The 16,179-nt window shown below is 37.3% G+C and overlaps 1 protein-coding gene across 6 annotated transcripts in view; it reads left to right on the top strand.

Annotated features, from left to right (window-relative positions):
- Positions 1-14,861, top strand: part of EPM2A (EPM2A glucan phosphatase, laforin) — a 38,243-nt gene extending 23,382 nt beyond the window's left edge. For all 6 annotated transcript variants that reach the window (XM_015858171.2, XM_015858172.2, XM_032443861.1 and 3 more), the window contains 2 exons: positions 8,266-8,507; positions 9,940-14,861. In XM_015858171.2, the coding sequence (XP_015713657.1) occupies positions 8,266-8,507; positions 9,940-10,220 (523 nt within the window). In that variant the 3' untranslated portion in view covers positions 10,221-14,861. The remainder of the gene's footprint in view (positions 1-8,265; positions 8,508-9,939) is intronic.
- The last annotated feature ends 1,318 nt before the right edge of the window (positions 14,862-16,179 follow it).

The raw sequence follows: 16,179 nt of genomic DNA, 5'->3' as shown, positions 1-16,179 counted from the left end.
CTGGAACTGCTTTGTGTCTGAACGTGTAACCTTGTATTTCAGGTATCACTCTGGTATTTTTATTAGCTGTTTTCATTTTAGCACGTTGTCAGCTTAATTTCAGTTCTTAGTGGCTTGTTTGCTCTGCATATCAGTAAACAGGGTTGTTTAATGCTACCTTCATACATTTGTGAGCATGGAATAAATGCAATATTATTAAGCACAGCACTTGGACTCAAGTGCTCGAGAAACTTTGCATATTGCTAAGGTGACAGAGTGTTGTTCTAAGGTGATAAAAGCAGGTGTTTCTTTTTTGTTGCCAAGTATGCTCCCATGTGAGTGGCTAGATAAGTAGACCAAATTACGTCTAAGAACAACATTTGCCCAAGCTTAATTACTTTTTATCACAGTGCCAAATCATAAGTAGAAGAAAACAAAACAAAACCCGAACCAAACCACACAATATATACTGTAGTCTGTTTAATTCTCTTCTTTTAAAGCCCTGTGGTAGAATTCTTGACATCAAAATAAGCTGCGTGCTTTCAGCTACAGTGCAGAGCAATTTGTACAACGACTTATTCTGTGTTTGCCATTTAGGTAAAAGTAATTTTTTGTTCAAAAATATTAGTTATTACAAGATGTACAGCTGTGTCATTTCAGCAGGATATAGTTTTATCATTAATCAGTGCTTTTCTGTGAAGATTCTGCTGATGTTACAGCCATTTAACCCATCTTTATTAAGAAGAGTGATGTTATTAAGCCTGGCAATTAGAGGTTGGTGTTTTGTGAGTTAAACCTTAATGTCATCAAACCTTGCTCTCTTACTGTGGTCATTAGTGTTTGCCTGCATGCTGGGTCACTGAGTGCATCAGATTGTGTTCATTCAATCCTACTTAAGTCAAGCCTCTCATCACAAAGCCTCATCAGCTTTTTTTCTGCAAGGAGACTTCATCAGTAAGTCAGCAGGAGAAGGGATTAAGACCACAATAATTTACCCATGTGCCCTGTGTGATATGCAATGAATTGTCAATGTCATAACCCCTCAGATCTGCATTATTATGTCATATTTCAGTGGCAAGGATTCATTTTGGTGAGAGGTGTCCTTTATTTAAAGAGACTGGAGTGAAGTCAGAATTGCTGTACAAGACCAAACCAGGGATTCATCTGCTTTGACATCCACATATGTTGTCAGTATTTTGGGGAAATAACAAGAAAACAAACAAACAAACCACCCCCCAAAAATGAAGCACCTGCCTGTTTTTCTAGTCTCTCAGCAGCTGCTGTGTAGGTGAAGCTGTATGGAAGCTGAGAATCTTTACCTTGTTTATGTAGATAGGGCCACTTGATTTATCTCTCCAATTTATTTTATCCATAAACCGTAATCTAATTCTCTCTTAAATATTCTGCATTCCTGGTCTGTTTACATATGGAATTATTTTCTTGGTAACAGATTGTATCTCCTGTATTTTCACTGTTTTCATTTTTCTATATCTTTTATAAGGTACACTAGTTAATAGAAGGTTCAAACTTCTAGTGCACAGACTGAGATCATTGATTTGAGAAGGTTATTATAAATCTTATATTTCAGTTCACTTCTTTGTTCAAGCTAACGTTACTACTTTGAAGAAACACTGATAATAAGCATAACTTCTAGGATGTACTGTTTCCTTTTGGAATTGATTATAGTTAACTTAAACCCAAGTGATGTGTGTGAGTGGCTGAGATTATTTATTCCAATATGTATTCCTGTGACGCATCCATCAACTGTGAATCTCAGCTGCGCTCTTGTTGCATGTTCATTTAGTTTTATTTCATGGTGGCAGTTGTAACTAATAAGATCTTAAATAATTCTGTTTCAGGGAGATTTTGTTCCATTCTTGAGTACTCATCTCTTGTGAGGGATCTTAACTTGAAAATTGAGTTTCTTGTTGAACATAGATCGACGGTATCGTGCTGTAAAAAAACAGAACTAAACATAGGAAGGTAGCCTTTGGGCACAAGAGATAACTACTCTTTGGTTCTGCTCTGAACTGGTAGAGCTTCTTTCCAATACTGGGAATAGCATCTTAAGAAAGATGTTCATCAGCTGGAGAGTCCAAAGGCAAACAAGAATCACTGAATACTTTGACTATATAACAAGTGAGGAAAGATTAATTTATTTTTTGTTTTACTTTATTTTAGTGTGAAGAAGGCACAGCTGTGTGGGTGTGTTAGTAATTTCCAGATATGTAAGATTTTAAAGAGTGGAAGAGAATAATCTGTTCTGCATGTCCACAGTGGAGACAACAATTTTATGTAACCTGTGACTACTCTATTCACATTGGACATTAGGAGAATATTTCTGGAGTCAGGGATAGTCAGTGTATTTTTACATATCAAGCAATATTTGAAAGTGTTCACATCATCAATTGGAGGTCACAGTGTGGTCATCTGAAAAACCTTTTTTTGCTTGTAAATGTATTCCAGGACTTCAGATAGGAATCTAAATAACAGGAACCCTGTTTGAATTCTAGCAAGTCATCAGGAGAGAAGAGCAAGTAAGGCCCAGGAAAGAGATATCTAATTTGGTGTTTTGGGGAAGATGCACGTGTATTTAAAAATAAGCTGCAGTGTGGTATTAAAAAAATGCTAGTGGTAGAACAGAGAGCACATACAGCATAATAGCTATGGATCATCATGATCTGGTGGTATTACTGTTCAGTGTGTGTCTTGTCACAAGGCAGAGTGTAGAGAAAAGATGAAAGAGCATCTCAGCTACAGCTACTGAGATTTCCTATATTCTCATTTTGAATATGCCCAAAGCAGTACTTTTGGAAATCTCTTATCTGTCAAGTGAGAGAGAAAAGAGGTAGGAATTTTTTCTTATATTCCTCACTCTTCCTTTATTTCTCAGACATTTAGTCATTAAACTAGTTTAAACTTGTATAAAACTAAAATGTTGCAGTGTAGTCTTTTGATTCAGACTGATATTTTCCATTGAAAATCCACCTTATTAAAAAATTCTGTCTCCAGAGCAGATGCACTGCAATTTGAAGCAGTTTCCAGTAGTTACTGAGCTGCAAATACATCTGAGTTGCACTTCAGGGCCAAGTTCCCCTTGGACCGCTTTCTTGTGCTGTTATCAGGGTAACAGCATCACATCAGTACAAAACCATATTGCATAGGAGCACCACTAAACTCTGAGGGCAAATTGACTTAATTGTATATGTTATTCTTATGGAATGCAAAATAAGTTTCGCAGCAAGTTGCATGTAGCCATAGTTGCATACTACACCTTTAAGAAACCAAAGCCTTTAGAGAGAACACAGCCAATTTAATCAGTTTTTTTTCTTAGTTTCAACTAAGTTGTTCTGCCCTGTGTGTATATTAATACTCATAGAATCATATAATTGCTTAGATTGGAAAAAAGCCTTCAAGATCATCAAGTTCCAACCTCATCCTAACCATACTACCCTAACAACCCTCTGCTAAATCACATCCCTGCTTGTCATCAGATGCTTAATGTGATTTAAGAGAAGACTGTATTGCAGACAACTGAAGTGAATTGCAAGCTTTAACACTGGGCTACATCTTGAGCTGGCACTAAAGGATGAATCCATCACTTTTCATTTAAAATAACATGCTGGATCTTGATCAAAAAACGTTATCAATGTAAACAAATGGAGTGGTTAATGGATCACTCTCTGTTGCCAATAACCAGTGGAAAAAAAAACCTCTGGTTTGATGAAGTCCTCTTTCTTGATTAAATCTGGCAACTATACGGCTAAATGGACATCTGCAATATTGTCCCTGATAAGTGTTCCAATGAAATGTGTTCCTCAAAGGATTAAATCCTACACTTTTCTGTAAAAGCCATGACTCCCAAGAAGGGCTGACTGAACTTAAGAGACTTTATAACATGATTGCTCCTAATGCACTAATGACTCAATGGACCTGGAAACAGTACCCAAGTCATCCTAGTTTATAGCTCAGCATTTTAAGGAAAACTCAAAGTCTGTTTACTTTAAACTGCAAACAATGGCAATAATACAAGAGCTTCTTCAGTAGTATAAACACCAGTGTGTGAAGAAGCAGCTGAATGCAGTAACTCAGTACCTTCCCCTGTAGCAGGTCACCTGTGCTGTGAACCAGAGCCCCACAGCTGCTGAACTGCTTTTGTGCTGCCTGTGGAGGTCTAGGATTGAAATGCTCAGTGCATCATTCCTTGGGTACATTTCTTCTAGCCTGAAAATGACAATCTGCTCCATTAAAAATGAAAGTATCAGAACGCTAATCTTTTATTGCCTCAGACTCATTTTGCCCTTATGGATGGGAAGACCATTTGTATATGCATTGGTTACGGGGGATGCATTTATTGTTCCAGATGAATTCTTAGTGAATAGTTTAAATTTAATCTGGACTTTTCAGAATCCTGGGGGAAGCAACAAAGTACAATGTATAGCTGCATTGTTAAAAATAATTTAAGTGTGATTGCAGCTGGCAAATAATGATACAAGTGATTTCAGGGTGTTTATAATAATTTTTCCTCAGTAATGATAAATTGTTATTGGGTTTTTCGGTTTATAAGTCAAAATGCAGTATTTATATATATATATATATATAATATATAAATAATTGTATAATAATTTTTATAATTTATAATAATAATTATAAATATATTATATATATAAAGATGTAAGCCTTCAGTCTGGGATCTGTAAGCCAAGTAAATTCAGTAGATCCCTGTCTCACATTTTGTTGTTTTTACCACAGATCAGCACTTCCCCCCCCCCTAAAGTCCTCTTGAGGTAGGTAAATATCATGTTCACATTCCCAATGGGGAACTGAGTTGTAAGGCAGGATGAAATAAACTTTGCAGAAAGCAGCCTTAAGGAAACAGCTTTTAGAAAATCCATAGATGTTACCCTGCCAGGTTAGCTGAATGTTTTGATGTTGCTGTAGGTAATTTCTTTATTGCTAAACTGTGACTGAATTGATCATATCTTCTGAGTCCAGGTATGGTATACTGTCCTTAGTAACAGAGAGTTTACACGTACAGTGACAGAGTGCTTACTATTAAAACAGGATTGCAGGTAAAATCTTGTTTAAACATGATCTTATTGTAATATTTGGGGAATATGAAAAGGACTAATGACTGAGTACAGGTTTACCAATCACGCATAATCCCTAAATGTTGTGGATTTTTTTGACTGTATGTAAGGATCAGTTAATCTACTGCTGGAAAACAACCACATGTGAGCTGGAAAGCAGCAGCTGTTGAGCAGCTCAAAGTAGCTTGCATGACAGTTGAGGGGAGAAAATAAGAGGTCTCTTCCTCATGCCAAGAGCTCCATTGCTACAATCTAATTAGCTGCTATTGAAGTACAATGGCAGCTTGAAGAAGAAAGGGCACTTTGGAAAAAGAAACTAGAATTTTTTATTAGTAAAGTAAGAGATGTAAAATTGAAATTAACACTTCCATGGTCCTTGGCACAATCCAGCTCTCAGTATGGCTGTCAGTAATCTCTATATAAAACACAGCTGCTAAACTCTTCATCAGTTGCCACACTTGCATTTGTGCCAATCCTTTCCTTCTGATAAAAGACTAAATTAAGGTTTGAACCAGCTAAAGCCAAATGGAAATATGGGTACTGTGGAATTATCCCAAGACTTTAATATCAGTGGGTCAATAGGAGAGCTCTGCCCTTCTGTTCTGTGGGGGTAACTGTTTTCCAAGAAAAAGAGCAGCTAAGCCATGTCCAGCAAAGCCAAGAGTTCACAGTCATTGGAACTGGATAAATAAGAGGCTTGAATACCAAGCTTCAAGCTTGGCCTTGAAGCTGTCAAAGGCAAAACTCTGATCTATTCAGAAAACCAGTACATAAGAGATACTTGTATTACATACATGGATATTGCAGTTGATCTGGTCATTCTGGATGCCAACATTGGTTTGGTTAATTACAGAGAAATAGTGTGATAAAAACTAAGTAAATACGATTGTTATTGGTAAATACAGAAGGTTTTGTCGCAAACTAGACTTTTAGACTGAAAAAAAAAAAACAACAGAATAAATAAGTGGTATGTATTTCTGTGGTCTTGTGGATAGTGCAGCTATGATTTATTCTCCAACTAAATAATCACTGGGGAGAAAGTTGTTAGCTATTGCTTTACATGTAAGCAGGAGTATTACCCAGGATTTTATTTATCTCAGGAATTCATCGCTCCTGATTTAATCAAATGCTAGAAAACACGCTTTGCTGTCCTATTAAGTAACTTATTGTATTAGATAATTCTAAAAATTCTAAAAATATCAAGACTACATGTGTATATCTCCAGGAAAGCCTTTGGAGGAAGGACAGTGAAGTTCTTGAAAGAATATCCTCATATAGTCACAAAGCATTAGCAATATTTCCATTTTTTCTTTTAAGCAACAGGTTAAAATGATCATTGGCTATGTAATATAGTCATCCAAACTATTTGGTTTTCACTCACTGTCTGTAAGCCAGAAAGCTGAGACTCAGGTTGTAGCAATTGGACAGATTGATATGATGGGAAAAGGTGTTTCACCAGAGGTGTAAAGGATTGACATGATAGTAAAGTGCTACAAGGGAAGAAGATTGTTTACCCATATCAGAAGATTCCAGGTTAACAGGGGAAGCTCCACCAAGGAGCAATCTCCAGAAAAAGACCCTTCCCAGTGGCAGCCAGCCCTTAAATGAGGTCTAAGAGAGGTGCAGCCAGCCTCCACACCTTCTGTTCACACAGCAGAACTGTCTTCACCTGTGCTCCCAGGGCTGACCGGGTCCATTCCCCAGGTGCTCAAGCAGTGGTTCAGGCCATGACTTAACAGTTACCATACTCAGGTACTGTACCTTGAGATTGGGGTCCTTGTCTCACTGATGTGGGGGTTGGTGGGACTGTTGGCTGTGTTTGTGTAGCTGTATGCTTCTCACTGTAGATGCAGCTGAAATACAAGAAACAATAACAATAAAACATGCTTTCTAGAGTGCTTTATTATGTTTGACTATCTTTCTGTAGTACTGTAGCAGGATTTAATCATTGCCAATTGCGGGGCTTAATTAAGTCCTAGTTAGCACTTATTTCTGTCATAGTCTTATCAAATAGAAATAGCTGCCTGATGACTTAAGGGCTGTTTATATGAGTAACTGTTCCTCGATTAAAAACGAGTTTTCCCATTTGTCCCTGAGGTTAAAATTGAGGAACCTAAAAAAAAAAAAAAAAACCCTTAAGAAATTTATGGCAGATGTTTTATTTTGCAGATCTTGTTTTTGATATAGCTCACATTCAGTTTTTGTTGCTGTTAATAAATTTTGCTCAACTATTAAGTATATTTACTGTAGTTTGTGAATTACATATTTAAAATAGATGTTTATGCATACAGAAAAAATAAATCACTAATAATTTATGCATGTAAATAATCCATTTTAGATAACATAAATATAACTGTATATGCAGATTTAATATTCTCATTTAAAAACAGGGCTTGTAGCATTCTGTTTATGTAAAAATTTGTTGGGACATACATAGGATATTTTAATGATAATTATTAGTGGGTGAATGATAGCAGTCTTGAAGTTTGATTTGAAGAAATACTGGAAATGTGGATGTTTATCTATTCCACCTGTATCTCTTGAGTTTTCATGTGAAAATATCTAGTTCTTTAAACCTTGAGGGAAATTCTGCACTTGGTTCCCCTTGGACTCTGCTAGTAAGGAAAAACAAGGAGAAGAAAATTACTAATTAAATTCCTTTTTGAGTTTTGTCACAGAAGAGAAGTTTAAGGGTTGTTGGTTTTTATTTCCTTGTCTTTTTTCTTCTCTTTTTTCCCCCTCTGTCTACTGTCCTCATTATGGTGGTAGCTACAAAGCTGGAAGAGCTCCGTGATTTGTCTTATTATTCTGATTTGGATCATGTGAATCTCTTGGGTCTCTTTCTTCACTGCAAATTGCATGAATCTAAAGAGTTCTCTTATTCTAATTTGTGATGTTGCTAAGTTTCCACTGCAGACTGAATGATACATTCCTTGGGGACCTGTGCTAGTAACTGCTCAGAATTTTTTCTCAGACTGTCTTCATAGTAGATAAGGAGCTTGATCCCCAGCATCAACCCTTACCAACTAAACTGTAAAGAATGAGGAAGCTTCTCCCTGCATGAAATGAAAGGTTGCTCTTAAGAGTATTCATGTGTTGATGCTAAGCAGGTTTTGAGCTAGAACATCTCTTAATTTGGCAGTTTTAACATTCACCTATTTTAATCAAATCCACTACAATTTCTTCTCCATTCTAGAATTCTGCCAAACATCTGGCTGGGAAGTTGCCCTCGGCAGCTGGAGCATGTGACAGTCAAGCTAAAGCATGAACTGGGTATCACAGCAGTGATGAACTTCCAGACCGAGTGGGACATTGTTCAGAATTCCTGGGGCTGCAATCGCTACCCAGAACCTATGAGCCCTGAAGTCCTCATGAAACTGTACAAAGAGGAAGGTCTTGCCTATGTCTGGATGCCAACCCCAGACATGAGCACAGAAGGTAATGCTCAGACCAGTCTTGCAGCTAAATTAGTTGCAATAAAACCTTTGAGTTACTAAGCTGTTGCTGTCATGGCTGCCTTTTTAAAAATTTATTTATTTATTTATTTTGTCCTTGCAAAAGTTTTGTGTGAAAATACAGCTACAACACAAGAATCTTTTTTGTTTTACTTACATTTTCTAGTAGGTGGAGAGGCCATGTAAACTACCTTGTGTCTGGCAGAGTATGTTTATTTGAGGTTGAAGCCACCAGACACTGATAACTGCTTGACTGCTTGTGCTTTCAGTGTGCATTTAGCTTGTATAACAAAAACATGCTGTGTAGGTGGAAGACTGCAAGCTTGCACAGCAGGACAGCTTGCCATCCTTGCTGGTTAAAAATGGAGAGAGATAGTGCTGCAGGTCTGGTGCATTCACTCCCTTCTCCAAGCAAATTATTTTTCTTTATCTATAGTATCCCAGTCTGATGCAACTCCGTGGGAGTCATTCCTATAATTATTTGCAATTGATTTAGAATACCCGTAGTGCATTGCATCATAACATAAATTAATATTTTTAATTCCTTGGTTGGAATGCTCATTTCAGAATCTTGCTTTTAGCCTGCAGGTAGGAACTGTGTGTTTGGCTGGTAGGCTACTCATTCAAACAGAGTGTAGTTCAATTCCATGGACTGGGAGCTGTCACATGAGGAATAGGACATCAGGAAGGACAGGAGACCTTAAGACAGGGATTTGAAAGGGCTTAACGTCAGTGCTTGTCTATGCTGTGAGTAAAAGTTACACTTTGATGTCTGCAGCTTCAGTTCCCAGGGTAGCAGGGAGAGGTATCAAGAAACACAGTATATACACCCTGCGGGAGTGAGAAAGACAGTTCTTAATCATTCACAGACTATTTAACCATATGCTTAGTACACAATTAGATTGTGAGAGTGTTAAGTTGTACAGGAAAACACTCTTATTTTCTCCCTTCCTCCCTTAAAATTGACATTAGTGTCTTCATTACAGGGTTTTGGAAAGCAGCAGTGCATGGGTAGATTCGCAAGTCATTGGTGGAAAAGAAATAAAAAAAACTTTAAAAAAAATCATTTTTTTGATTGCTGATATGAATGCTATAAAAGATTTGCTGCTTGATGTAATTTCCTGCCTTATCTCAGTAAAATGAATATGCCATGCACATTCAGTGTTAATCAGAATGTATATTTAGAGAGGACTGTGGGCATTTTACAGGTTTTGTATGATGTGGATCTACGTTGCAAGAAGAAATGAAGGTTAGAGTAGAAGGTCATTTGGGGAAAAAAAAGAGAGAGAGAAAACAGAAAAATATATAGCATTTTGCCCTTGTGATTTACAGTGCATCAGGCTGTGCAAACAAAATCTCTGCCATGAATCTAACTTTTCCAAATGCTAGTGACTGTACCCTGTTTTTATCTTTAGGAAGAATACAGATGTTGCCACAGGCTGTCTGCCTCCTGCATGGGCTGCTGCAGAATGGACACACTGTCTACGTTCATTGCAATGCTGGTGTTGGCAGGTCTACGGCTGCTGTCAGTGGCTGGCTGAAGTATGTGATGGGATGGAGCCTGCGGAAGGTGCAGTACTTCTTGGCTTCCAGGAGGCCGGCTGTCTACATAGATGAGGAAGCTCTGATTCGTGCTGAAGATGATTTCTTCCAGAAATTTGGACCTCTTCGTTCCTCATGTAAAGTGGAAGAGTAGAAAAGCAGAAGAGAAAAAGGAAGGTGAAGAGCAATGCTTACACGCGAATCCTAGTGATTAAGAAATCATGAATCAGACTTGTGCCTCTCCTCATCAGATCGCATACTTGTCCTAACAGCCCTGAGAATTTTGTTAAGAAGTGCCTTTGAGTGTTTTTCATTTGCGTTCTTGAAGCTGATATGACTCATGTTTCTAAACCTTTTGCTGCAAGTATGAGACAAAGGTCTGCAAAAGGAGACTAAGATTCTATTTTAACTATTTGCCTACAGGAACCAAGTGTTATGGTAGACATAATAAGGCAAGTCTTGAAATAAAATAATGACTGTTGGCAGTATTTTAGTGACAAGAAAGGGAAGATGGTCTCAGAAAGACAAGCGTGAGGTTGACGGAGTTACGGTTCAGATTTGGATGGAGCTGAGGATAGTCAAAGCTGCTCAGTTTTTTTAGAGTGTCCATTATTGAAGTGTTTTCTAGTAATTTTGTAGAAAAATGGTCTTAATGCAAAAGACCAGAAACTGACTTCATCTGAGTTTCTTGAGCAAAAAAATAATATAAAATGCAGTCAACTAATTTATTTATTTTTTTTCCTGTTAATGTTAAATATTTTGAGAGCTCCCAGTCCTGCTTGGGCAAAACCAGTTTGCTGTAGGATAGGTCCAGGATGGACCAAGGGAGGAAAAGCATTCTCTAGGGAACAGAGGATTAAGGATCCATAAACATTAAGAAACTAATTTCTGTACATTTGTTCTTCAGTGAAATCTTGTGAGTTTTTTTCCCAGCCAACTGACTTGTCCCTCTAAAGACCCAGTCAGTGCCAGAGTAATATAACTGATAAGTTTAGTTTATCTGAATATTTAATATAGAAACGGGTATGAACTGTTATGGAGAAAGTCCAGCATAACATAGTATGATGTTTTATTTATCTTCTACTTTAATTATTTTCAGAAGTGGCAATTTAAGTTATTCTGAATGTGTTGTTTTGATCACGACTCCGTTTCTGGCTTGTTTCTTTGTTTTTGCTTTGAAGTAATACTGCCTGTTTGGATATGAACTGCTAATAGAGAATGCCCAGCATTATACAGTATGTTTTATTTATCTTCTATTTCAGTAGTCTTCAAAAGGAAAAAAGTGTTTAAGTTATTCTGTATGAGTGGTTTTGACTTTGATTTGTTGTGTTGTTTTTTTTTTAACATTTTTTGTTTGCTTGTTTGGTTTTGGTTTTGGTTTGCAATGACAGTGCCTGTTTAAAAACTGGATGAGAAAGTTTACTCATTAAATAACACCGTGGTGATTGCAGTAGTCCATTTTGTCCTATGTATTTGATGCTCAATTTCATACGTAGCAGGAAGGGTGATGACTGACCTTTGTATGGGGGAGGGACCAGCCACTTCGATGATGATGATGATCTGTTGCTTGTCTGCTACACTATGCCAGTTCTGAGGGTCTGCTCTCTGCCCTTCTCAATCAAGCACTGAGAGGAGGATGAGGCCACAAGGAGCAGAAACTGGAGCTTGCTGAAGTTTTATAGTTCCTTTGGGACACAGTTGAAACCCTGAGCTTAAAGCGTGTCTCCTTTTGATTTGATGCAACTTACCTATTGTGACCAACACTTGTGGTTTTGTTCCTGGCATTTAATTAGTTTCATAGCTGATTATATTTCTTGTTTAGAGTTCTTGGGGGCTGAACAGTGCATAATATGGTGCACACGAGTGAGTATATAGCTAAGATATAACCATGCTGCATTGGTTATTCCTTAATACTCATTTTCTTGGCAGTTGAAGCAGACTTCATCCCTGGAAGTACAGGAGTTCAAATGATATAGAAGCCATATATTGAAGGAATCCTGAGCAAGGGGTTGTTAGTTCATTGTTTATTGCCATTTCAGTTTCCTTGTCTGTTAAACTGGTAGTGAGGTGTACCATAAACAGATTACATTAGCTGATAACATACATGAAAATAGCTTGTCAATATCATTTTAACAACAAATGCAGTGAGTTCTTGTGACTTGTAATTCCTTTGTGCTGACTTGTCACTTTGTTTTCTCGTTGCCACCTCCTTGCCTTCTCCAGTGGAGGCCACTCTGTCAAGTAACATCCATTATAAGTTCTGTCTGTTGAAAGCCACTGGGAATTTAAATGCTGAAGAGGTTATCGGAACAGGCTACAGTAATAGAAGAAGCAATAATATGAAAATAGAATGTATAATTACACGATAGAGCTGCATCTACTGCTTATTTATTAGAATTGCAATTTTCAGTATGTTCTTCTGCTGATTAGCTGTTTCCTCATACTAGATTCCTTATGCAGTTTGGATGCCACGATGAGGACAGCTCTGTTGTTTACATCCATGTATACTTTACTAGCTTAGTCATAAACGTGCTGTGATACTTAGAGAAGGGCAACTCCTATTGAAAGAATAACACACAGATAAACAATAATGCTCATTTTACAGTGCACCCAATAAGCCAAACAGACAGTAACAGGAACCAGGTAGAAATATTGTTATAAATTGTCATTGAAAAGCATCAGTTAAGGAAAATGGTTATCTGCTAGTAAGAGCATTAGTATTCTTTGTCCTATTCTAGCAGTTTTTCACCTTTGCAAGATGGAAGAAGAAAGCACAACATGTTACATGGGATGGGGCCATTTGTGACTCAGGATACTCAGAATACTTCAGAGTCATTAATAAGCCCAGCAATAAGTGCATGTTCTTTCCCATGGCTGTGTACCTGAAGGATCTGAGCACAGCTAGCTCTTACAGGTAGTGTTATAATAAACACAGCCCTTGATGAATAGGTTGAGCTCTGAGTGGTTTGGTTTCATGAATATTTTGCCTTTTGATATCAGAAAGCAGTTAATGTGGACCTCCTGCATGAGATTTTAGACAGAGATGCAGTTCAATAAAGGATGCTGGGCTTGCTGGCAGGGCTTCCATATACCCTCCCTTGCTCCTGTGCACACCTTGAACTTTGGTCCCTTTGGTACTTGTCTGCTCAGGTTGGAATCTCTCAGTCTTCCCTGTCTGCTTGTCCAGCACTGAGCACAGCATAGTTCTGGATGTTGCTTGGACTGTTGGTTTTGTACCAGGTTGTGCTCCAGAGTAGCTGGAAAGTCTTACAGTGGGCAACTGAGTTGTATGTGTGGCACAAAAGCTTATTATGAAACAGCGTTATTGTCTCTGCTCTGGGGTGTCCCAACAGGACAGGGTGGAAGTAGGATTTGAGGCTCCCAGCCATGCTTTCCTGAGGAAGTGTGATGGAGGTTAGGCTGTAGGTTGCGCAGGAGCAGGAAATGAACTGACCATTTATAACAAAAACATACAACACACCAGAAAACACACCTGGGAACTATGTACATTACCATAAGGAGACTCTCTAGCTAAAATAGATCTACTTTTTGAGTTCTAATTTATAGGATAACACATGGACTTTACTGACCTCCTAATGAGAAGAAATATTGATTGAAAATCATAAAAAAATTTACCTTAATTTTATTACCTTGCCTCTTCTTTTATTTTTCCTCATTAAATTGCAGCAAGAGGTTTCATATCAATAGTAGAGTTAAAACAAAAATCTTAATTCATTAAAAAAATGCACTGAGACTGTGCAGTGGGAAGCTGTGAATAAATATTTGGAAGCATAATAACTACCACAAAAGTATATATTTGGCAAGCAAGCCCTAACTTCTTGTAGAATAATGAACAGCAGACAGCCTTTAGCTAAAATGGAATTGGATTAATGTAGCGGAGGACAGGATATAGATGACTTTCTCCAACTCTAGCTGTTTACATTCCATGTGTTAAATCAACACCTCTGCAGTTGCTTCTTTAAAATATTGTGCTGGAAAGAATTATGGTTTATTTTACACATGTTTATAGCTTAAAGTTAAAGGAGCAGCTCTAAGGGAGCAGCTTTTTGAACAGTGGAAGTTAAAAGAATTAATCATTCTTCCTTTGCTCTGTGACACAGCAATGACATCACCAGCAAGACCAAATCATTTGAATTTATTATTGATCTTCTTCTTAAATTAACAAAGGAAAGCAAATTTTTCAAGGGCAATGCCGTTGCCATATGTTAGCATAATTGCATAGTTGCGATATAAGCAACCAAAACATGTTTTTGAACCTTCCGTTATGTTAACACTGAACCTATAGGATATTAATTCTCAATGAGATAGATTCTTTTCCTTGTTCTACCCTTCCAGATCAAGATGCTCCATCCCAGTCTTGACTAGTTGGAAAGGGCTCCTGACTAAAAATTGCCATGTTTGTAAAGATAAGTAAGAAGTATTTTAAGCCCTTTTATGCATATCAAAGCTTGGCTTTGGATGTGGAAATAATAACAGCTATATCATGTAAAACAAGGATGGTGATATAATGAGCCCTAGCTCTATATAGTTCAGCTTTTTTGTGTTTGTGTGCTTAAATGTGTTGTCTTATTCAGAAGACTTAATTTATAAAAATGGCAAGATAATGTCTATTATTTGGTAATTATTTCCATACTGATGTTAGATTTGCATCAAAGAAAATAGAAGGCCTGTTTATTCATGAGCTGGTAAAATATTAAATGAAACCTCATTCTTAATTTATGTGATGTGAGGAAAAAGTGTAAAACAGCTGCCAAGATAAAAAATTCTAACACCAGGCAGGTTTCTGTGGTCATTATTTAACGTCATTATAACAAAATTTGTTTTGTGCTAACAGTTTCAGAAAGGAAATAATTAACAACCAGGCCATCATCCAAGAGTTGCAACCATATTTAAGTTGGGCAGCCAGCCCAAAGTCACTGCAACAAACCAAACACTGAAAAGGAATTTAATTTCCAAAAAATCAGTAAAATACATAAACACAGAGGTTAGGAAAAGAATATAAGGATTGTATTTGCAGAAAGGCAAAGTACATAAATACATAGTATAACTGCGGCTAATGTAAATGAAAAACATATTGAATTGGGATAACAAACACCACAACTCACTTGAAAATGTGATCAACATTTTGGGTCTTGCGGTGATGTGAAGAATTCTTAACCTCAGTTTACTGTCAGTAATTGAATACAACAACTGCTATTCTCAGTACATCGACCCACAGTGGTTGTGGGGGGTTACTTGTTTTTTTTACCTCTGTGTACAACCAAAATGGAAAATAGTCAGTTTTGATGTCTTTCACCCTTCCTTAGTTGTAAAATACATGTGTTACTCTGCTGCAAGTTTCATGCAAAGGACTAGAAGTTTCCCAAGGTAAGAACTAGGTATGTACTGGGCCTGCACACCAGAGAAAGATGTTCAAGGAGGAGTGGGAAATACGTGACCTAAAGAAAGCATCAATCTGTTGAGATGCGGCAGCGAGACAAATCCATCTCAGCACCCAACGAAAGCTCAGTGATATACACTGAAGCAGCAAAACCTTACAAGCTATTCAACAAAATCTGCCACGATCGTTATTTCTGAGAAGAAAAAATTTGATTAAGTCTCTCTTGATTGCTGGGAACACGATTTGAGAACACTTTGAAAAATGCTGAGCTGAGCCATTCGTGCTTTTCTGCTTATGGAAATGAAATCAATAACTTCATTTTAACTGTGTACATAGTTCTTATTTTGCTTTCTTTAATAGCGATAATTTCAGGATGCCTTTCAGTTGCGTTGAGATTTAAAAAGATGGAAAAAAAAAGCCTCCAGGAAACACACAAAAAACTGGTTAAAATGATACAGATCTAAGATAATTTCTGTACTTCTAATTATCATCATCCGTGTTTACTACAGCATTGCTGAAATTAGAACATACAATTATCTTCTTTTTTACTTCACCACTGTCCTGTATTTCAAGCTAAAACATATACTTGGGTAGCACAGAAAATACCCCAAAAAATAGCTGGGTTTCGAAGCATTGCTGAAAACATTGTGTTTTTGTGCTACTGTAAATATTCAAGGCTCACAGTGTTAAAAACTGTATGAAAAACAAAAAT

Source organism: Coturnix japonica, chromosome 3 (genome assembly GCF_001577835.2).
Source record: "Coturnix japonica isolate 7356 chromosome 3, Coturnix japonica 2.1, whole genome shotgun sequence".
NCBI classification, from domain to species: Eukaryota; Metazoa; Chordata; class Aves; order Galliformes; family Phasianidae; genus Coturnix; species Coturnix japonica.
The sequence above is the reverse complement of the archived record's forward strand: the minus strand, read 5'-3'. Positions and strand labels throughout refer to the sequence as shown.